At 38.5% G+C, this 23,396-nt stretch overlaps 1 protein-coding gene across 2 annotated transcripts in view; it reads left to right on the top strand.

Moving 5' to 3' along the window:
• Window positions 1–23,396, top strand: part of SHC4 (SHC adaptor protein 4) — a 169,518-nt gene that overhangs the window by 141,168 nt on the left and 4,954 nt on the right. Inside the window, exon 11 of one of the 2 annotated variants that reach the window (XM_069098006.1) lies at window positions 20,649–20,824. The exons of the other annotated variant lie outside the window; for it this stretch is intronic. Within the exon in view, the coding sequence (XP_068954107.1) occupies window positions 20,649–20,824 (176 nt within the window). The remainder of the gene's footprint in view (window positions 1–20,648; window positions 20,825–23,396) is intronic. 2 annotated transcript variants of the gene reach the window in all.

The following is a 23,396-nucleotide window of genomic DNA, read 5'->3' as shown; positions in this document are numbered from 1 at the left end:
AGATAGATAGATAGATAGATAGATAGATAGATAGATAGATAGATAGAAAGATAGATAGATAGATATTAAAACTATAATGAATTATTCAAGCCCCTGAGGTCTTCTCTAGCTCTAGATGAGTAATCTACAAAAGCCAACTTAGGTATATTTGGGATAAAGTTGGGATATTCCTAAATTTTTAAGGTTGATTTTAAATACCATTCTACCAAAAATTCTTTGGTACAAATTTTAAGCAAAATTCAAGACTCTGATGTTAGTGTCCTGTGACTCACAAGGGTTCTGTGATCCTGACACAGGGATACCTGAGAGAAGAGGAAAGGATTCAGAATGCAAGGCCAAGGACATTTTGCTGCTGCTTATGTAACACTGATTCATTTATTTCCCAAACTTAAAGGTATTCTCTATGCCTAAGACTTTGAACAGCTCATAGTATGTCCTGACATACAATTCTCACAGGAAAACGCACAAAACAGGAACACAGAGAAGCAGAGAAAGCCTTCTAGAAATCAAAGAACTCCCATCTACACTCCACCCATCCAACCATACCATTCCTTCACAAGGAAGTCTTAATTTTTAACGGTCTATCTCTGTCTCTCTCTTCCTTTCCATCCCAACTTCTCAAACAAACATTTCAGCAAGAGTTATAGAATGGGTCATTTAACAGACACCAAATCCAGAGGTTGTGTTCAGGAAGCTAGTATGTAGAATCCTAATTAATCTTAATAATTTCTCCTCAAGTGAATTTTCATTGTCGTTGAGTCATTTCAGTCATGTCTGACTCTTTGTGACCCATTTGGGTTTTTTTTTTGGTAAAGATATTGGAATGGTTTGGCATTTCCTTCTCTAGCTCATCTTACAGATGAGGAAACTGAGGCAAACAGGGCTAAGTGAGTTGCCCTACCATTTTGATGCCTCATCATGGAATGGACTATGCAATGGCCTACAAACTCTGGCAGGCTTGACCAAGGCTGGATTGTTGAGTTTTTGTCTTTATGTTTATGGTTGGGGGTTGGTTTTCTATTTTCATTTTAAAACAATTAATGCAAGGAATAATTTTCTATCTATTCCAATAACACTTCAACATCCAGCACTGATAAAATCCATAAATTACAAATAATTGATTTGTGAGAATTCCTTTGTAAACTGGATATACTTGCTTACAGGAATAGAGTTATAGATAAGGATCTCACCTCAAGTTAACCAAAAAATATAGAAGTCATTCACCAGGCACTTCTTTTTCCTTCCTTATCATTTCACATACCTCACATTTTACACTCCCACTACTTCTTTCTTCACCCATGTCTCTTAGGAGGTGGCCTTCTGCTTGCCAAAGTCAACCCCTCTACATATTCCCTTCATTCCATTCTCTCCTGTTTTCTCCACTGGATTGCCGTCACTATGATCCTCACTCTCTCCCTAATTTTCAGTCTTTTCCTATCTACTAACTCCTTCTGTGGTGTCCACAAACACGGTCAAGTTCCCCATCATTAAAACCTCCAACTAGATCCTTCCATGTCCACTAGCTACCATCTTATATTTCTCTTCCCCTTCTCACCTAAATCCCTGGAAAAAGCCATCTGCCCTCAGTGTTTCCACTCTCTTCTAAACTACCTACAATCTGGCATCGGATCTTATCATTTAACTAAAACTGATCTCCCTGAAGTTACCAGTGATCCCTTAATTTCCAAATGATAGCCTTTTCTCGATGCTTATCCTTCTTGACTTGTCTGTAGAATTTAGCACTAGTGTTCATCTTCCTTCTTCTCTGGGTTTTCACAACTGTTCTCTCTACATACTCTTTTCATTCTGGGTTTTAGTGACTGTTATCTCGGTTCTCCTCCTACTTGACTGACCAATCCTCAGTCTTCTTTGCTAGATCTTCTTCCATGTCTCACTCACTAACTGCGGGCGTCCCCCAAGGCTTTGTCGTAAGCCTTCTTTTTTCTCTATATGGTCTCTCAATTAGTAATCTCATTAACTATTTTTGTTGATGTTGTTGAGTTTCAGTTGTGTCTGTTTCTCTGTGACTCCATTCAGGGTTTTCTTGGCAAAGATAACTGGAGTGGTTTGCCATTTCCTTCTCCAACTCATTTTACAGATGAGGAAACTGAGGCAAGTAGGCTTAAGTGACTTTCCAGCAGCCACACAACTACTAAGTGCCTGAGGCCAGATTTGAACTCAGGGCCTCTTGACTCCAGGACTGGAGCTCTATCCATCAACCATATAGAGGTTAAATTATGATCTTTATGCAAATGATTTTCAGATCTATATATCTAGCCCTAGTCTCTCTCCTTAGTTCTAGCTCTCACCAACTGCCTACTGGATATTTCAAATATAATATCCTATACATAGTCCAAAACAGAACTCATTATTCCTCCCCCCCAAACCCACCCCTCTTTCCAATTTCCCTATACTATTTGGGGCACCACTATATTTCTAGACACAGAATCATGTGGTCTCAGTGTCATCCTTATCCCCACACTCTTGCTTATCCAATCAGTTGTTAAGTCTTGTAATTTCTTTTCCTAAAAGTGTCTCTCAGATAAGTCTCCTTTCTACTTACACAACTACCATCCTAGTTCATTTCCTTATCACCTCTCACTTAGACTATTGAAAACAGGCTGCTGATCTTCTTACTTCAAGTCTATCCACATTCAAATCCATACTCCTCTGCTGAAGTGATTTTTCTAAATCTATGTCTGAACACATCACCCCCTTCTTCACTCAGTAAACTCTAATTATTCCTTATTACCTCTATAAAAAAAATAAAGTCCACTGTTTGACTCTTCATGACCTGGTTCCTTCCTAACTTTCTTTCCTAACTTTATTCCCCTCCTCTATTCACTTGGTTAAACCATCATGCTGGCTGACTTGCTTTTTCCTCAGATAAGCTACTATATTTCCTATCTCCATGCCCTCCTCCTCCTCTTTTTCTTCTTCCTTCTCCTCTTCTTCCTCCTTTTCTCCTCTTCCTCCTTCTCTTTCCATTCCTCCTCCTCCTTCTTCCAGTGCCTTCCCCTCAGAGATTACCTTCTGCCAACTTTTATATATAATGTATGTACCTAGTTGTTTACATGTTGTCTCCTCCATCAGAATGTGAGCTCTTTGGAAGCACATATGCTAAAACTGAAACAAAGCAAGAGCCCCTGAGCAAGGTTAACATACACATTTATGAAAAATTCCACATTTGTAATTTGGAAGAAAAGCAAATCACATACACAACTTTCACAGCTTTGGGTCAAAGATGTCTTCATAAACAAATAAGGAATAGAGGCAATTCCAAAAGATTAAACAGATAATTTTGATCTCATGAATTTGAAAAGCTTTTGCATAAACAAAATTAATGTATTTATGTTAAGGAGGGAAGTAGCTGCCTGGGAAAGATCTTTGTATCAAATATCTATTGTAAGGGTTGATATCTAAGATACACAAGGTTTTATGTCACAGCCAATAAATTCACAGAGAGGACAGAAGACAGGAATAGTTGATGTTGAAGGTATTATGGAAAGACAGGTACATACATTATTGGTTATGTTGTGATTTGGCCCAACCATTCTGAAAAGCAATTTGTAAATCATTCAAATGAAGTGACTAAAATGTCCATGCATTTTGACCCAGAGATTCTAATTGTAGGAACTTGTCATAAGGATGTCATTAGCAAAAAGAAAGACTCCATTTACAACCATGATATCGTTAGAGCAGCACTTTTAGCAATAGCATATAAACAGAAACAAAGTAGATGCCTATGGACTGGGAAATGGTTAACTGTAGTACATAAAAATAATAGATTATGACTATGCTATAAGAAACAATAAGCATGATGAATATAGAGAAGTATGGAAAGACTTGTCCAAACTCATGCTAAGTGAAGGAAGCTGAGCCAGGAAAACAATGTGCAAAATGACTACAGCAATGCAAGGGGAAAGAACAACAATCATAAAACAACTGAAAGTGACTGTGGTGAAATTATAAAAAGCAAGCTTGGCTGAAAAGAAGAAACATGAGAAACCGCCTCTCTCTGCTCTTTTGCAGAGGCCAGGGTCCGCAGATGCAGAACATTCCATATAATGTCAGATTTTTTTTTCTATTTGCTTATTGATTTTACTTATTTTTTCCCTTTCTTTTTTGTTCTTTTATAGAATGATTCTCTGGGCATAAAGGGGAAATATAGGTAATGCAAAAGCAAAAGATAATCAATAAAAATCTATTTTTTGAGAAAAAGAATATGAGCTCCTTGAGAGCAGGGATTATTTTTCCTTTTAGCCTAGCACATAATAAGGAGTTAATGTGTGTGGATTGATTGATTGATTGATATGTTGATGCATGGATGGATAAGTTCCCAGATCAGTTTACAAAACCCTCTTTTAACTAGTGCCTCAGCTGACATACATTTGCAATGGAAAATAAACTCATAGAAAATAAATGTTGCTGTAACTGTACAATATTTCAGCTATAAGACTTGGGGAACAGAGTCATAGATTTAGAAATTGAAGGGGCCTTTGAGGTATTCTAATACAACTTCTATTTCATAGATAAATTCTTTGAGGCCCTGAAAGGTTAAGTATTACATAAGAGGTAACTAGTAGATCTGAGATTTAAACCAAAGTCTTACGACTCAAAAATCCAATATTCTTTCCATTGTATAACAATGCAAGTTTCATTTTCTCTCCTCTCCCCACTCCCCTTTATTGGCAGGGAGGCAGCATAGAAGAGTGAAAAGAACAATAACCTGAAAGAAAGAAAAAGACCTGAGTTTAAATCCCAGTTCTTTTACTTACTACCTGTGTGATCTTGAGCAAATTATTCAGGTCCATCAACTGTAAAATAAAGACTAGATATGATCTCTAAGGTCCCTTTTTGCTCTAAATCTATGATCCTCCCAGATTTAAGGTTCCAGGACATAGTATAAAGATTCTCACTATCTCCTCCACCTTCCTATGTGCCATGATGGTGGAAAGGCAACCCTATCCTCATGTAGTGTGGTGACTTCATGTTGTATATTTGAAAATAATTAATTAATTAATCAGGTGATCTTATTTCAGAGGCTGCCTGTAGTAACTAGATTTAAGTTTGAAATGGGATTTGCAATGCTTGACCAACGATCCATTGAAGTTACTCAGACTTTTAATCTACTGCTCCCAGAGTTTTTCCCTTTTGAGATTCTCATGCAAGTATTTCAGAGACACCTATATAAATATTTTTAATAGGTCTTGGCCTGTTTCCTCATAAGACATTTGTTTATTCAAATATTGACTTAAAAACCTGAATTTGGGACACTACACACACCGCAATGGGCAGTCTTGGTTGTAGGAGGTAATCATATTTATTGCCAGACATATTTTTTAAAAAAGATCCTTACTACTAAATTCACTTGTGGAAAAAAAAAAAACCTTAGATGGAGAAATAGCATAATGTTTCCCCAAACTTCAAGTTAAAATGGAAATGTTGATCTTTTTAATCAAAAAGACGTCAAATTTCCACATACCCTGAGGGTTTACACTTAAAAATTTTGGTACTTACAGCATGAGCAACCTATGTGTGGATCTATTTTCTACCACAAATCTTCTCTTAGGCAGGTTGGATAAGTTTCTCAGAGGGATACTTGGCCAGAAAAAAACTTCTGGAATGCACAATGGCTGGCATATGTGGTTAAGTTTTAGCCAACCACACACTTCAGCTTGGATTTTAAATATGGGCACAGGGTGGGATTCTTCATTTTTTTTTTTTTTACCATTTAAGGCAACTTTGCTAACTGAAGAAAGTAGTCTCATAACAAAGAGCAGAACTTAAAAGTGATTGAGTATGGATGGTAACAACTGTGAATATGGGAGAACAGAATGTTTACATGTAACTTATGTATATGGTGGGTTCTGTGGATCCATCTCAATGAGTCTCACCAGAGACTTGCTCTCCCCTATCATCACCCACAGAACCCTCCCCAGGATACTACCAGGGAGGCAAAAAGTCCATATTTGCCTTAATGGAAAGATTTGACTTGATTAATAGGTTTGTAGGTTAGATCAGAGAGATAGCTTGAAATAGTGACTTAGTGAATAGTTCACCATTAAGTTGGGAAAACCACTTTCAAGACCCACATCTGAAACATGCATGTGTGACCCTGGGCAAGTCATTCAATCTGTAACTGCCCTTAGGCAACTCTTCGACTAAAAACTATAGCTGAATGAGGGAAAAGAAGTTTCCATACTGGGAGTTTACTTTAATTAATGAAATCACAGGCTAGTGCTAGGAAATGGATTAGTGATTTATTTCAATGGTATAAGGAAACTACCAGTGCAAGTTGGTCTCTCTGTTGCTACTTATAGTCTTACTTGCCTGGGGTGCTGAGAAACTACGAAACTTGCTTGTGGCTATAGATAGCGTCATCTATGAAATCATAGGACCCCCAAAAGAAAATAGACCAAATAGGGACAATCCTACACAAAATTCCAATGCTATTTTAATTTTTTATAAGGGAGAAAGTGAGATAAAATAACTAACATTTAATTGTGAATAAATTTAATGTTGCCCATTCCATAAATAACTGTAATTTAAAAGGAACAGAAGAATTTATATACAAAGGAAGAATTTTAGAAAATTATATCCCCCCCCATTATAACTGGTTTGCTTTATAATCCTGTGTATTTTATTTCATTATAATCCTATAAGTAAGGTACATGTATTGCTCATGAAAGTTTTATGTACATCTACGTAGGTTGTCTAAATGTGACTTATGGGGAGGTATTAAGAGATATTTCTGAAATCATTCCCACCTCCTTCCCTTCCAAGAGAGATTTTGCTGCTTTCTGCTTAGAGGGGAGCAGAAGAAGGGGCCACAAGGCTGACCACTCTGCTTTCCTTAGCATATGGGCACCAAATTAGAATTATATCTGCCCTTTTTGCCATCCCAAGATATTGCTAGTCTAGGGGAATTATTCTTTTAGATTCAAGCCACTTTGTACCCATATCTCATGTTTGAAAGCTTGACCCCTTCCCACCAAATGTTAGATACAAAAAAGACCATCACAAATAGTGAATAGTAAGCAAATCCATTTATCCAGGCAGATAAAAAATGGAAATCAAAGAAGTTATACAGATTAGAATATACCAGATAATAGAGTGAATAATCTCCTCCAGGGGGAGTGAGGTATCTAGGCTTAACCAAGACAGAGAGGTCTCCAGAGGTCACCAGAAGGGAAATTCCTTAGTCTCTAGGGAGAAAGGCAGGAAATCAGAGACATGTTAGGAAGCTGACTTTTCCCTACATGTATGTCTTCTAAAGTCTATTCTCTTCCTCTCTGGATCCTTCTCTGAAGAATCTAGAACTAGATGTATCCTCTCATAGCAGGAAGGAAGATGTGTCTCTTCCCAAGCTTTCATACCAGTTATACCCCTCTCACAGGCACATGGCATTCATTCCACCAATGAAGGGAGTTTCATGCAAATATTTCAGGTTTGAGACCTGGGTTACACAAGAATTCTGTGTTTAGACATAGGAATGACCATAGTGCTTATCATTGTTTATTCTGGATATAACACTTTGAAATATTGTAATCTTCAGTACCATTTGGTTAGTAATTCAACTTGACTCAACATTTAATAACACCTATTAGGTACAAGAATTTTTGCAAGGTTCTAGGGAAATGAAATTTTAATAAGAACCCAACCAATAGTCCCTGCACTCTGATATTTTACCATCTAAATAAGGGGACATGACAAAGACATAAATAAATATGGTACAGTATAGACTGCAATAGGGACAAAAGGTAGATTTAACTCTAGACAAAATGCTCTAGGAAAATCTGAGTGATTTTTCAGGAAAAACTGAATTGGACTTTCTTGTTGGGTTTGGGGAGGGAATCAGGGTAGGCTTCATGAATGAGGTGACAGCTGAACCAAGCCTTAAAGGAAGGGAACTTCAACACGTAGAGATGAAGAGGAAGTGTGTGGTCTAAGAATTTGGGATGATCCTCATCAATTTATGAAAACAGGAAGGGGGCAGGAAGAGATCAGAGAATTATGCATAATCCAGTTTGGCTGGAATAGAGTTTGCATGACAGGGAATAATGTGAAATATGGATGGAAAGGTAGGATGGAACCAGATGGTAGCAGCCCTTAAATATATGGCTAAGCAATTCATAGCATGCTAAGAGTTGTGAAAATATGTGTGAGATATTGGTCCTCTCCTTCTAAAGCTGACATCCTAAAGAAGTCAAACAAGATGAACACAAAAAGCATTCTCTTTTAGGAGTTTCCTAGAGTGGGTGTGGGAGTTGGAGGCTGTGATGGCATTGCCAATAGCCTAGCACAGTTTCCTGTTCATAGGAGAGGTTCAGTATGCTTTGATTGATTTTGCCTGAGTCAGATGGGAAATAATGTCCTGCTTCTACTTAGTCAAGGAATATTGCAGAGAAGACAGGATTTGATGTTTTTTTTTTTCCTTTTAAATATTTTATCGATGCTCATTTATTTCTTTACATCACTGACATTCACCGGAGATTTGCTCCACCCCCCCCCCCCATCATCATCTACAGAACCCTTCCCTATAACATATAAGTACACTCCAAAACAGAACAAAGGCTTAGAGATTTCAGAAAGGAAAAAAAAAGATGGGAGAGAGAATATCAGAATTTCTTTTAAAATACAATCATTGCACAAATCATTTACATAGCCTGAACATTTTTGCTGCAGTTTAAAGTCCTAGTTTGAATTCGAAATACCAATTCATTTCAGATCATAGAATCTCCATTTCTTCAAAGGAGTACTATATTAATCCAAATGATAATTATAATTATAATTGCATTTAATCTTTTCTATGTTCAATAGAGAAACTGGCTGCCTGAGGAAAGCTTTTACCCAGGCTCCACTTTTATTGCTCTCCTAGGGCAGTGCGGTTTTGTGGAAAGACTGTTCGACTTGGAATCAGGAAGGAGGGGAGGCAGCTTGGCCCAACAAAGAGTGCTGGCCTTGGAGTCAGGGGCTGGGTTTAAATCCTAGCTCTGACGTTTATGATTCACCTATGGAACTGTGGTCAAGTGACAACTTCTCTGGGCCTCCCTCATATTTAAAACAAAGGGGTTCGATTAGATTGCCTCTAAGAGCCTTTCTGACTCTAAATCTATGAACTTTTATTTTTACTACCTCTGTGACCTTGGTCAAATTGCTTAACTTTTCTGAGAACTGGGTCTCATGTGTAAAATAAAGAGTTTCAACTAGATAGATTTAGGGTCCCTTTCAGTTCTGACTCTGAAGACCCAGTTTCAAAACTAGCCTCCAACACTTATTAGTTGTAAGGCAATGGGCCAGTCCTTTCTCTCTGGAGCTGAGTTTTTCCTCATATATAAAATTAGGTAGATGATCTCTATGGACACTTCTAGCTCCAAATCTTATTAAAACCTAGGAAATGATTTTTTTTTCCTAAACAAATCATTAACTTGTAAAAAAAAGTTCAATTAGATAACAAGTGTAAGGATTTCATGAAACTCTGAGGCATATAGAACAGGATTGGTACTCACAGTTGTCCTATGACTTAATTATTATAAATATTATTACCCCCACTTTACAAATGAGGAAACTGAGGCTCAGGGTGGTTAAATATCTTGTTCAAGGTCATAAAACTAGCAAACGAAAAGCCAGGATTAGAATTTGGACTTCTGTCCTGTGTTGTTTTCCCTACATAATACTGTATGTTTATGTTTCTTTGACATTTAATAGAGCAAGTATCCAGTATTCTGAATGAATTTTTAAAAAGCCCTTATTAAGCATTTACTATGTGCCAGGCACTATGTCTAGAAATACCAAAGTGAGAAAGTGTCTGTCCTCAAGATGCTTAAGTTCTGATAGGGGGAGATAGCATATATAAGCCACTGGGTGACCAGGGAAGGGAGTCGTGATTTGAAGAATTACAATGATGATGAGTGGACTTATGCAGCAGTTGATTGTCATGCCTTTTCCATATTCAATAGTCATATTTATTTATTTATTGTTTCTGGGGCAAGAGGTAGAAAGTGAGGAGTGGTTGGGCATGGTATATATGTAATAGGGTGAGAGATGACAAGATGCCTGGGTATGGCCTGGATTTCCTGGCAGATGAGTAGGTGATATATGAAGAATGATCTGGAGCTGTCTAGATATAGAGGGTTTGATGAGTTTGCACTGACTCCCCAAGGTGAGTTCCAAAATTGAGTGGCTCCTCCAAAAGGTGGGAGGGGATACATGGTCTTTGGAGGTACAGTCTGGAGGGTACTATTACACATGAAAATGTTGCAGTTTCATGATGTGTTATGGTAGAACTATCTCAAAGAATTCAGTCAGACTACCTCTAATGCAAATATAGGCATTTATTGAGATTGACACCTCTCATGAAATGGGCTAAGTTCTAAGAGGAACCAGCAACTTCAGAGAAAGAAAGATGGATTTTGTAGGGTAAAGATGCAATTAAATAATAGACATTATGAATATTAAAAAGGCAGGAGGGGTTTGTTAAGGGATTAGGTAATAGGGAGGGGTCCCAGCCACAGTGGAACTGTGCATGTGATTATCCACAATGCATACAGAAAAACCCATTTGGGGAGGTATGTATGTATGACAGTGATATTATAATGAGCCTCTCTACATCACAAGTTGACCTAAAGGACAGCTTTTGCTATTATTGACTACTTAGAGAAAGTTCCTTCTATTGTTTTGGGGTCTACATCCTGCTTGGGCATTCTGGTGCTGCTGCTTTCTAATTGGCTCAGTATTGTGGTCCTGTCTGAGATTAGATGGTTGAAGTTGTGGTTGAGTGCATGGGGGTGGACACCTGCTGTTTCTGTGGGAAATATGAGGAATGGGTCTGGAGGCAGTGACTAGCTAGAGGATCAGATCTCATCACATGGACATGTCTTATGTTTCTGGGAGAAATATGAGTTTGTGGACACACCTGTTGGTCTAGTGAGCAGTGAGGCTTATATGAAGAAGTTAGGATATTGAATTGGGGGTGTGGGAATGAGTGGCTAGTGAACAGTGGGTCTGTTGTTCAGTGGGGCTTATAAGGAAGTTAGAATATTGGGACTGGGAGCAGCTTTATTAGGATTCCATTAAAAGGAGAAAGGGCTACAGTAACTTCATTGGTACATAAGCAGAACTTTTAACACAACAATATTCACTGTAATGTTAAGATCACTTTAACGTTTGCCTTTTTTGAACTACATGTAAGGCTTTTGTTGCTAAAGAACAAGAAGGCCCCAAGCTGGCTTTACTTGTAGGGCAGTCATGTGGAGTGGTCCTTAAATGACAAAATGATGGTTAAGTTCTAGTGTAGTGTTTCTAGTTGACACTAGGAAACAAACAAACCAAGAGTTAATATTTTATTCAGGAATTCTTAGAATAGAAACCACCTAAATCAAACAATCCATTAACAGTTATTAAGTACCTACTATGTGTGCCAGGGACTATGCTAAACACCCTGCCCTCAAGGAGCTGTTTAAATAAGTGCAAATTATTTGATGTCATGAAAAATATGCATCCATTCTCTAATTCATTTGTACAAACGAATGAATTAGGCAGGGTGTTTAGCATCTTGGTTAAAGAGTTGGTCATAGAGCCAAAAAACATGTGTTCACCTGGTTATGTGATCCTGGGCAAACCAAGTAAACTTTCCATTTCCCAGGCAACTCTCTGAGTCGCAAAGAGCTTCCTACCTGCATTAATAAGAGAAAATTTCTTCATTAGTGAGTTTTCTATGCCATTGAAATCACAAGTGAAGACCTTGTTTATGCCTGTGAAGATCATTACATAGTACTAAAAACATGTGCTACAAATTTGAGTATAAAATTACATTGTAATATGTATTCCCCATGAGTATACTTTAAAAGGCACATGTTTTTGACAGAATTTAGCATAAGAGGGTAGAAGATACTGATTAGTAATGTAGGTAGAATAGAATTTCATAGCAGAGACAGAAGATATCATTCCTTCTCTTACCAGGCTCATAAGAACTACTGAAGTTTTTAGGTCTAAGGAGGAAATAGTTCAATTCAATCATTGTCATTTTGCTGGTCACTGGAAGTTAGTTTTTTTTTTTAATTTATTAATTTGTTTGTTTCCTTTTAGTTTACAGGATTCAATTCCACAATTCCTTGAATTTCACATTTTGTCCCCCTCCTTCACCTCCCCACCATGGCGTCTTATAATCAAGTATAGGATCTGTAAATACTTTCACATTATACAATGGTCAGGTTATAAGGATGGATTATACCAGCTGGAATGAAAAATGGTAAAGAGGACATAAAATCAAATAAGAGAATGAAAAAGATCAGGTATTTTGCTTCCACCTGGATATAAATTTAGTTCTTTCTAGTTCTTTCTCTGGATGCACATTTTTCTCTCCATCATGCGTCTTTTGGGATTGACTTATATCCCTGCATTATTGAGAAGAGTCCAGTCTATCAAAGTTGGTCATAACACATACGTTGTGTCTGTAATTGTGTACAAATTCCTCCTGGTTCTACTCTTCTCACTCAGCATCAGTTCTTTTAAGCCTCTCCAGGTAAATATGAAGACCGCCTGCTCCCCGTTTCTTATAGCACAATAATATTCCATAACATGCATATACCACAACTTGTTCAGCCATTCCCCAATTGATGGACACCCCCTTAATTTCCAATTCTTTGCCACCACAAAAAGCGCTGCTATAAACATTTTTGTACATATGGGTCTTTCTCCCATTTCTATGATCTCTTTGGGATATAACCCTAGGAGTGGTATTGCTGGATCAAAGGGTATGAAAGTATTTATAGCCCTTTGGGCATAGTTCCAGATTGCTTTCCAGAAAGGCTGGATCAGTTCACAACTCCACCAACAATGCATTAGTGTTCCAGTTTGCCCACATCCTCTCCAGCATTTGTCATTTTCCTGTTTTGTCATCTTAGCCAATCTAACTGGTGAGATGTGGTACCTCAGAGTTGTTTTGATTTGCATTTCTCTAATCAATAGTGAATTAGAGCATTTCTTCATGTGCTTATAGATAGCTTTAATTTCTTTCTCTGAAAACTGCCTGTTCATGTCCTTTGACCATTTATCAATTGGGGAATGACTTGTATTCTTATAAATTTGACTCAGTTCTCTGTATATTTTAGAGATGAGTCCTTTGTCAGAGACATAGGTTGTAAAGATTCTTTCCCAATTTTCCACCTCCCTCCTAATCTTGGTTACATTGGCTTTATTTGTACAGAAACTTTTCAATTTCATGTAGTCAAAATTATCCATTTTACATTTTATAATATTCTCTAATTCCTGTTTCGTCATAAAGTCATTCCCTCTCCACAAGTCTGATAGGTAAACTATTCTTTGTTTTAGCAGACTGCTTACAGTATCAACCTTTATACCTAGATCATGAACCCATTTAGACTTGATTTTGGTATATGGTGTTAGATAATGGTCTATGTCCAGTTTCTGCCATACTATATTCCAGTTTTCCCAGCAGTTTTTGTCAAATAGTGAGTTCTTATCCCAAAAACCAGGGTCTGGGGGTTTATCAAACAATATATTACTGTAGTCGTTGACTTCTGGATTTCGTGTGCCTAATCTATTCCATTGATCCACTCCTCTATTCCTAAGCCAGTACCAAGTAGTTTTGATGACTGCTGCTTTATAGTACAGATTGAAATCTGGTAAAGCTAGTCCACCTTCCCTAGCATTTTTTTTTCATTAATTCCCTTGATATTCTGGACCGTTTATTCTTCCAGATGAATTTTGTTACTATTTTTTCTAACTCTATAAAGTAGTTTTTTGGTAAATTAATTGGTATGGCACTAAATATATAATTTAATTTAGGTAAAATTGTCATTTTTATTATATTAGCTAGACCCAGCCAGGAGCAATTGATAGTTTTCCAATTAGTTAGATCTGACTTTATTTGTGTGAAAAGTATTTTGTAGTTATGATCATACAGGTCCTGGGTTTGTTTTGGCAGGTAGATTCCCAAATATTTTATAATGTCTACAGTAACTTTAAATGGGATTTCTCTTTCTACTTCTTGCTGTTGAGTTTCATTGGAAATATATAGGAATGCCGAGGATTTATGTGGGTTTATTTTATATCCTGCAACTTTGCCAAATTTATTTATTGTCTCAAGCAGTTTTTTACTTGATTCTCTAGGATTCTCTAAGTATATCATCGTATCATCTGCGAAGAGTGATAGCTTGGTCTCTTCTTTGCCTAACTTGATTCCTTTGATTTCTTTTTCTTCTCCAATTGCTACTGCTAACATTTCTAGTACCAGATTGAATAAGAGGGGTGATAGTGGACACCCTTGTTTCACCCCTGATCTTATGGGAAATGCTTCCAGCTTCTCCCCATTGCATATAATACTTGCTGATGGCTTTAAATAGATGCTACCTATTATTTTAAGGAAGGCTCCATTTATTCCTATACTTTCTAATGTTTTTAATAGGAATGGATGTTGTATTTTGTCAAAAGCCTTTTCTGCATCTATTGAGATGATCATGTGGTTTCTGCTAGTTTTATTGTTGATATGCTCAATTGTACTGATGGTTTTCCTAATATTAAACCATCCTTGCATTCCTGGAATAAATCCTACCTGATCAAAGTGTATTATTCTTGAGATAAGTTGCTGTAGTCTTTTGGCTAGTATTTTATTTAGAATTTTTGCATCTATATTCATGAGGGAGATTGCTCTATAATTTTCTTTCTCTGTTTTATTTCTTTCTGATTTAGGTATCAATACCATATTTGTGTCATAAAAAGAATTTGGTAGGACTCCTTCTTCACTAATTTTCCCAAATAATTTGTAGAGTATTGGAATCAATTGTTCTTTAAATGTTTGATAGAATTCACTAGTGAATCCATCTGGCCCTGGAGATTTTTTCCTAGGGAGGTGACTGATGGCTTGTTCAATTTCTTTTTCTGAGATGGGATTATTTAAGTAATTTACTTCCTCTTCAGTTAATCTGGGCAACTTGTATGTTTCTAAATATTCATCCATTTCCGTAAGATTGTCAAATTTATGTGCATACAATTGGGAAAAATAATTCCTAATTATTGTTTTGATTTCCTCTTCATTGGAGGTAGATTCACCCTTTTCATCTTTGATACTCATAATTTGGTTTTCTTCTTTCTTTTTTTTTTTTATCATATTGACTAAGGGTCTATCAATTTTGTTGGTTTTTTCATAAAACCAGCTCTTCATTTTATTTATTAGTTCAATAGTTTTCTTAATTTCGATTTTATTAATCTCTCCTTTAGTCTTCAATATTTCTAGTTTAGTATTTAATTGGGGATTTTGAATTTGTTCTTTTTCTAGGTTTTTTAATTGCATGCCCAATTCGTTGAGCTCCTTTTTCTCTAATTTAATCATGTATGCACTCAGGGATATAAAACTTCCCCTAAGAACTGCCTTTAATGCATCCCACAGATTTTGGTATGTTGTCTCATTATTATCATTCTCTTGAATGAAATTACTGATTGTTTCTATAATTTCTTGTTTGACCCACTCATTCTTTAGGATCAAATTGTTTAATTTCCAGTTAGTTTTTAGTCTGTCTTTCCCTGGCCCTTTATTGCATATAATTTTTATTGCATCATGATCTGAGAATGATGCGTTTAATATTTCTGCCTTACTGCATAGAATTGTGAGGTTTTTATGCCCTAGAACATGGTCAATTTTTGAATATGTGCCATGAACTGCTGAGAAGAAAGTATATCCCTTTTTATCCCCATTCAGCTTTCTCCAGAGATCTATCATACCTATCCTCTCTAAAATCCTGTTCACCTCCTTAACTTCTTTCTTGTTTATTTTGAGGTTGGATTTATCAAGTTCAGATAGGGGGAGATTAAGGTCTCCCACTAGTATAGTTTTGCTATCTATTTCTTCCTCTAATTCCTTTACCTTCACCTCTAGGAATTTGGATGCTACACCACTTGGTGCATATATGTTAAGTAGTGATATTGCTTCATTCTCGATGGTGCCTTTTAACAGCATATAGTTTCCTTCCTTATCTCTTTTAATTAGGTCAATTTTTGCATTTGCTTTATCTGAGATAAGGATTGCTACCTGTAGCAGCAAGCACCCCAAGCATCCTCAGGGTTTGCAGCTACCACAAGTTCTTGGATCTGCTTTGTTAAAGGAAAGCAACTCAAAATGGGTTAACAAGCTTACTTTAATCAGTCAGACATATATCGTTTACCTTGTTCAGGAGAAAAGGTCAGCACCCTGAACCTCAAAGCATACAGGCATAATTTTCAAGACAGAAACATCAAGTAGACAGATTTCCAAACTGTCCAACCATTACATCCATACCCAGTCAACATCTGGGTTTCCACATTCTGGGTTTTTCAAAGCCAGGGGACTCTCAACAACGGCTTCCCAGAATTCAGATCAAATCACAGAACACTTCTCAAAGTGAGTCCCAAAACAAAGCTACACATCAGGGCTTATATAGCCTTCTCCTGGCTCAGAGAATGCAACAATCTTATTGACCCACTGGCCAATCAAAAAGTATCTACTGAAAAACAAGCCTCCCTCCCCAGGCTTCTGGTGCACTTTAGCCTAGGGGCAGGGAAGATCTCTAAAATTTACATTCGCATTACACTACCCCTGCTTTTTTTACTTTAGCTGAGGCATGATATATTTTACTCCAACCTTTTACCTTTACCTTGTGTGTATCCCTCTGTTTCAAATGTGTTTCTTGTATACAGCATATTGTAGGATTATGATTTCTAATCCATTCTGCTATCCGTCTCCGTTTTATAGGAGAGTTCATTCCATTCACATTTACAGTTATGATTGTTATCTCTTTCTTTCCCCTCATCCTATTCCTGCCCCTGTTAATGTTCGTATTTTCCCTCCCTTCTCCCTTCCCCTCCTTAATAGTTTTCCTTTTGACCACTGCCTCCCTCAGTGTTCCCTTTTCGGCCCCCCTCCCTTTTCCTCCCCTTTTCCCCTTACTACTTCCCTCCCTACAAATCACTCCCACCCCCCTTTTGTAACCCTTTCCCCCTCCTACTGCCTATAGGATATTGTTATACTTAATGAGGTAAGCTATTTTTTCTTCGCATCAAGAATGACAGAAACAGATCTCATGCGAAGCTCCTCTCCCTCCCCTCTTTCCCTCTAAAATGATGTGTGTTCTCCTTGTTTACCTTTCTAAGTCACTGTTGCTTCTCGTAATTGGAGGTTGAATTTTCCATTGAGTTCTGGCTTTTTTTTTATCAAGAAGGTCTGGAACTCTGTTATATCATTGAACGACCATCTCTTTGCCTGGAAGAATATGCTCAGTCTCGCTGGGTATGTGATCCTTGGTTGTAATCCGAGCTGTTTTGCCTTCCTGAAAATTGTATTCCACTGCCTCCGATCTTTCAGTGTGGAGGCTGACAAATCCTGTGCAATCCTCACTGTGGACCCTCGATATTTGAATTGTTTCTTTCTAGCCACTTGAAGTATTTTCTCTTTTATCTGGTAGTTCTGGAGTTTGGCCACAACATTTCGAGGATTTTTCAGTTTGGGATCTCTTACAGCAGGTGTCCGGTGGATTCTGTCAATTTCTATTTTCCCCTCAGGTTCTAGTATCTCAGGGCAGTTTTCCTTAACGAGCTCTTGGAGAATGTTGTCCAGGCTCATTTTTTCATCATAATTTTCTGGTAGGCCTATGATTCTCAGATTATCTCTCCTGGATCTGTTTTCCAGGTCAGTTATTTTTTCTTTGAGGTATTTTTACCTCTTTTTCTAATTTTTCATTTTTGTTGTTTTGCTTGGCTAATTCTTGGTTCCTCATAGAGTTATTTGTTTCCATTTGTTTAATTCTGGTTTTTAGCAAATCATTTTCCTTGGTTAATTTTTGAAGCTCCTTTTCCATATCATACACTTTTCTTTTTAGAGAGCTGTTTTCCTCATTATAATGTTTTTCAAATTCTGCTATTTTCGTTTTGAGAGAATTATTCATTTTGTCTTCTATCTCTCTCAATTTGCTTTCAAAGTTCCTTTTGATCTCATCTAGGAGAGCCTTCTGTGCTTGGGATCCATTCCCTGTTGAAGTCTCAGCTGTGGGTGTGGAATCCACAGGGTCTCCCTCTGAGGTTGGTTCCTCCCTCTGAGGATAGTAGGACTCTAGAGTCTTTGTCTTTGTAGTCTGCTTTCTACCCATTTTGAGGCAGTGTCCTAGCCACGCCCTTCCTCTAGGATCCCAAGCCTTTACTGTAGAGGGTTTTGCCCTGGGGCAAGAGTTACTATATTTTCAGGGTCAGAGGGGGGGTTTGGAGCAAGTGGGGTTCACTCTGCCATCCTTGTCTTTGGAGGTCCTGAAAGGGGCTTTAAAAAAAAAAAAAAGATTTCTGGGCTATGAAGTGGTAGCCCCAGGAGTGTTTGCTGTCCAGTATAGGGGCCCCTGTATTTGCTTCTTACCTTGCTCTTTCCAGTCCCAGCCCTTTGGTGATAGGCCTGGTAGTGGACCTTGTGGTTGGTGGGAAGACTAGCCCTCCAAGTTGATCAGGCCCCTTCCAGGCCTGCGTCCACCACGCCTTCCCGCACAGGCCGCTGCGCCTTCCCGGCCTGCGCCCGCTGCGCTGCTGCTGCCGCCGCACCTTCCCACGCAGGCCGCCGTGCCGTCGCCCGCTATTATTCCTTATTAGAACTTGTCCTTCGCATCTATGTATTGATAAATCTGGAGACGGCCACAGCTGCTGCTGATCTGGAGTCCCTCTGGCTGGTGGCTGGTCAGGCCCGCCCTGGGGCTAAAGCCTCGGTGTGGGGCTGGGCTCGGCTCCCAGAGCGTTGCGCTGGCCGATTTCTGCCGGCCTGCTGGGCTATTCTCAGTGGGAGGTTAGCTTCTCTGTCATTTTGTGGGTTCTGCAGCTCCAAAGTTTGTTTAGAGTCCCCTTTTTACATGGATTTGGGAGAGGGAAGCCGGAGCCGCGGGAGGGTCGTGCTTCTACTCCACCATCTTGGCTCCGCCCCCCTGGAAGTTAGTTGTTGACCAGCTTCTGTCATTTCCAGATAGCCCCTTTCTATTCTTTACTCTCCCTAAACTCTTTTTTTGCCTGCCTCACCCTTAGCCCATGGGTCCCTCTGCTAGACTTTCTCTCCATGGGCAATAGGTTGACTGTTAGAGGAAGAAGATAAAGAAACAGGTTTAATGGACCTCACATAAAGGCCAGGACTTACTGTACTTCTATGTTCCAGGCCAAAACTGAAAACCACTGTTTGCACACCAGCAAATTATAATGAGAACAAATGTGTCGGTCACTGTTTTAGGTCCTTGTTTCTGTATTTAACTGAGGCCTTTTATTCTGGCATTTGTGATGTTTCCCTATACAAGGGAGAATTTCCTTTGACAAGATTTAGTTCTTTGATAATGAACTCATTGGACTGCTGTCTTATACAGATATTAGATAGATAGATGTCTGTGACATACACATACTGTGTATACATACATATATACATATATCTACACATGCATACATTTATATATGTATAAAAAATTTCCCCCCTTGGTCCCTCTGATATCACTGAATATAGATGATAACTAATAATTAACAACTAATTCTGACATTTGAGCTATAACCTTGGGGCTTGACTTTTTACTGGAAACTGGGAAATTAGAGGTAGAAGGACAAGAATTAAGAGGTGGATACTTCACTGAATAGGGGCCTGTGCAGCCACCCAGCCCCTCTCCTATCATCCCTCCAGAGAAGAATGTGAAATAGACCATTTCTCTAGGGATCCATGTAATCCCAGAGATGGCATTGGATAGAAGCAGTAGTGGAGAGTTGCTGGAACAAGCTGGGAACTGCAGGAATTCAAGCTGGTGATAATGGTAGAATAACAAAGCATCTCTTAGGCAAAGTAGAGATATTTCTTGACCAAGCAGGAGACAGAACTGGGGAATAGTAAGTACCAGAGCCATGATGTAGAAGGGCAAACCTGGATCTAACTTTCCATTGGTTCTGTGAGGTATGTGGACTGTTCAGGTCTAGAGAAGGCAACCACATCTCTAGCAACTAAGAGCAGACAAACCGAGGCAACAGTATAGATACCCTGGGGAGTGGGACTCACCAATGGAACTTAGGACTTTCTTACTATACCAAGTTTTTCCCCTTGGAAAAACATCATGTGTGGAAGACTGCATAGATGTTTGGGAGGGAGAAACTCATCAGTGACAGAAGGAGAGTTGTCTTTACTGTTTATGAATGTAAGTCCTTTGTGGGTTTTGTCAGAATAAATAAACTCTGTCCTACATTTGATGTTTTGTTTGCCTGAGTGCTTTCATGAGAGATGTGGGCTGGTTTCCATTATTTTTATTTTTGTGTAGACCCAGATATGGGCCAAATTCTTATGTTCCTAGGGGAATCCCTGGGTGGGGTAAAAATGAGCCAAATGCTAATGTTCCCAAGGGAAATAATGGGTGGGGACACAAACCAAAAGAGAGTATGATTGCCCTCAGGGTTGAACCCAGACTGTATAAATCCAGAGTTTTGGTTCTGGGCTATAGATTACACAAAATAAACAAAAAGTCTGAAACAAAAGTGACTCGACTTTAAGATCTTAAAAGCCAAGATTAGAAGATTCAAATCCAGAGCTTGATTCCAGATTTGTATGTGTTATGATTCATTAAAATATTTACATAATACAAGCAAGATACCATCCCTCCAGGTAGTATCAGTGAAAGAGTTGTGAAGACCCAAAGGGATCCATCATTAACGAAGCATAGGTGCAGGGTGGATCTCTTCGATGATCCCTGCTACATCAATACTCAGGCTTTTCAGACGGCAGTCTGCCCTTCTGGAAATCAAGATCCCGCTCAAGTACTTGGGAGCCCGTTATACTGTGCAAGTAAGTAACTAGACACATTTTTCACATTCTAAAGAGAACATTCTCTCTACTTCATTTGAAAGTATGTGCAAAGATTACATTTCCTCTATGGTCAATTTAGGATTAGGGGAGGGGGAAAATTTGGAAACATGCTGGGTTTTAATTTGGGTACAGTTCATAGAGGTGGCTAGTTGGCTCAGTGGATAGAGTTCTGGGCCTGGAGTTAGGAAAATCCAAATTCAAATATGGCTATAGACAGTTAATAGCTGTGTGACCCTAGGCAAATCACTTAACCTCTGTTTGTCTCAGTTTCCTCAGCTGTAAAATGGGGAGTACAATTGTATCAACCTCCCAGGGCTGTTGTAAGGATCAAATGAAATAATATTAGCACAGTGCCTAACACATACTAGGTGCTTAATAAATGCCTATTCCTTTCCCACTCCTCCACCCCACATTCAAAGAGTAAAATCTAGAATTTAAAAAAGCTTTTTTATATCACATGCTATTGTTAAAGATAGAGCACAGTGAACTAAATAAAAGTATGGTGGATAGAGTCAGGAAAACCAAATTCAGATCCCATCTTGGGAATTTACTAGCTGTGTGCTAATGAGTAAGTCACCCTCTCTGGTCATTAGAGAAATTTGTAGCAAATAGTCTGTATTATTTAGATGTCCTTTCCTTTGAATCTGAAGGTCTTTTTCCTGATAGTTTATAAAACTTGTTTCTGAATTCAATTGTTCTGTTTAACTACTATGTGTCTTGAAGTTTGCAGCCTTGGGTTTTTTTTTCTTCTTCTGGAGTTGATCTGTGAATTCTTTCCATTGGAATTTCATTTTTTATGTTCAGAAGTTCTGGACAGCTCTCTTTTATTTCTTTCATTACGGTGTTAATGGCTTTTGTCCTTTCATTCTTCTGGGAGATTTGTGATCCTTAGGTTATTTCTATACATCCTATATTGGAGATTAGACTCTAGTCTAAGGGTAGGGAACTTGTATCCTCAAGGTCACATGTAGCCCTCTAGGTCTTCAGGTGATGCCCTTTCATTGAATCCAAACTTCACGGAACAAATCCTTTTAAGGGGATTAGAGTCTAATCCTTGGTTCTCTGGCGCAGCCTAGGCTTTTCCCAGCCCCAGCAATTGATCCTGTTTTCCTCAGCAACAATAATTCAGATCCTGCTTTCCCCAGCACCTGTAGTTGAGAGCTTTGTAGTGACTGTTCTTCTGTGTTGCAGCCCCTGGAAGGCTTTTGCTCCTAAAGGGCTGTGGTCAAGCTAGCTGTTGAGGTATGAACAAACTTCCATGCTTAGAACTAAGGAATTTATGGCACCAGAAAGGGAGAGGGCATCACTTAGATGCCTTCTTATTCGTAGAGGTAGGTATAGAGGTGATAATCAGTCTGTACTCTGACCTGGTCAGACCACATCTGGAACGTTATGTTTAGTTTTTCAAATCACATTTTAGGAGCCTGGTAGGATGAGGAGAGACCAAAGGTTGGCAATCAGAATAGAGAAGGATGGCATATTAAGATCAGTGAAAGGAAGCAGGAATATTTAACTTGGAGAAGAGAAGATTGGAAGGAAGGGGGGGGGGAGAAATGATAACTGTGGTAGTCAGTAAACATTTATTAAGTGCCTGCTATGTGCCAGACACTGCACTAAGCACTGGGGAGACAAATGAAAAAAAGAGAAAATCCCTGTCCTCAAAAAGCTTACAATCTAATAAAGGAAGACAGCACACAAAAGGAAGTTGAAAGTATCAAGAGGGGAGGAGATATGTTCAAGGAGTTGAAACTAAGCAGAGCAGCTGGTGGGAAATGATGAGCTGGCTGGAAATTCTGAAGGGAGGCTTTGAGAGGAGTTTTTTGCTTTTTCCTCCAATCCAATCAAAGGGAAGAGGCAACTGAGAGTGCTGAGGAGGTGCTGAGTACCAAAAACTGAAGCAGTCTCCATGTCAATGAGGTTTCATGTTATCCTGGAGGAATGTAGGATATTCAAAATAGCTATTTGAAAGGCTGTCATGTGGAAGAGGGACTAGATTAGTTCTGTCTGGCATCAAAGTGCAGAACTAGGAATGATAATGGAAATTACTAAGAAACAAATTTTATCCTGATGTCAGGAAAAAAAAATCCTAATAATGAGAGCTTTCCCAAAGTGAAATGGGTCAGGTAATGGGTTTTTCCACATTGGAGGTCTTCAGACTAAGGCTTCATGACCATCTGCCCATCATATTGCAGTGACAATGATCACTGAAGTCACTTCGAACTCTGAAATTCCAAGATCTGTTCCCTGGCTCCCCCTCATGTACTTTTTACCTTCTCTAGCCAAACTGACTTATCTAACAATTCCCTGAACTTTCCATTCTACCTCTTTCTTCTATGCTTTTGCTAGCTATCACCAAGTCTACATGCACTTCTTCATTGTATCTGCCTCTTAAAATCACTGGCTTCATCAAAAGTCAGCTGAGCTACTGCTTCCTTCAAGAAGTCTTTGTTCTCCCAATTCTCAGTGCCCTTGCCTTACTCAAATTGTCGTATATATATATATATATATATATATATATATATATATATATATATATATATATATATATATA

This window comes from Petaurus breviceps, unplaced genomic scaffold, assembly GCF_028583685.1.
Source record: "Petaurus breviceps papuanus isolate PSGF00001 unplaced genomic scaffold, PetGlider_PUasm1.0 37, whole genome shotgun sequence".
In the NCBI taxonomy this organism is placed as follows: Eukaryota; Metazoa; Chordata; class Mammalia; order Diprotodontia; family Petauridae; genus Petaurus; species Petaurus breviceps.
This window is presented reverse-complemented; position numbering and strand designations above follow the sequence as displayed.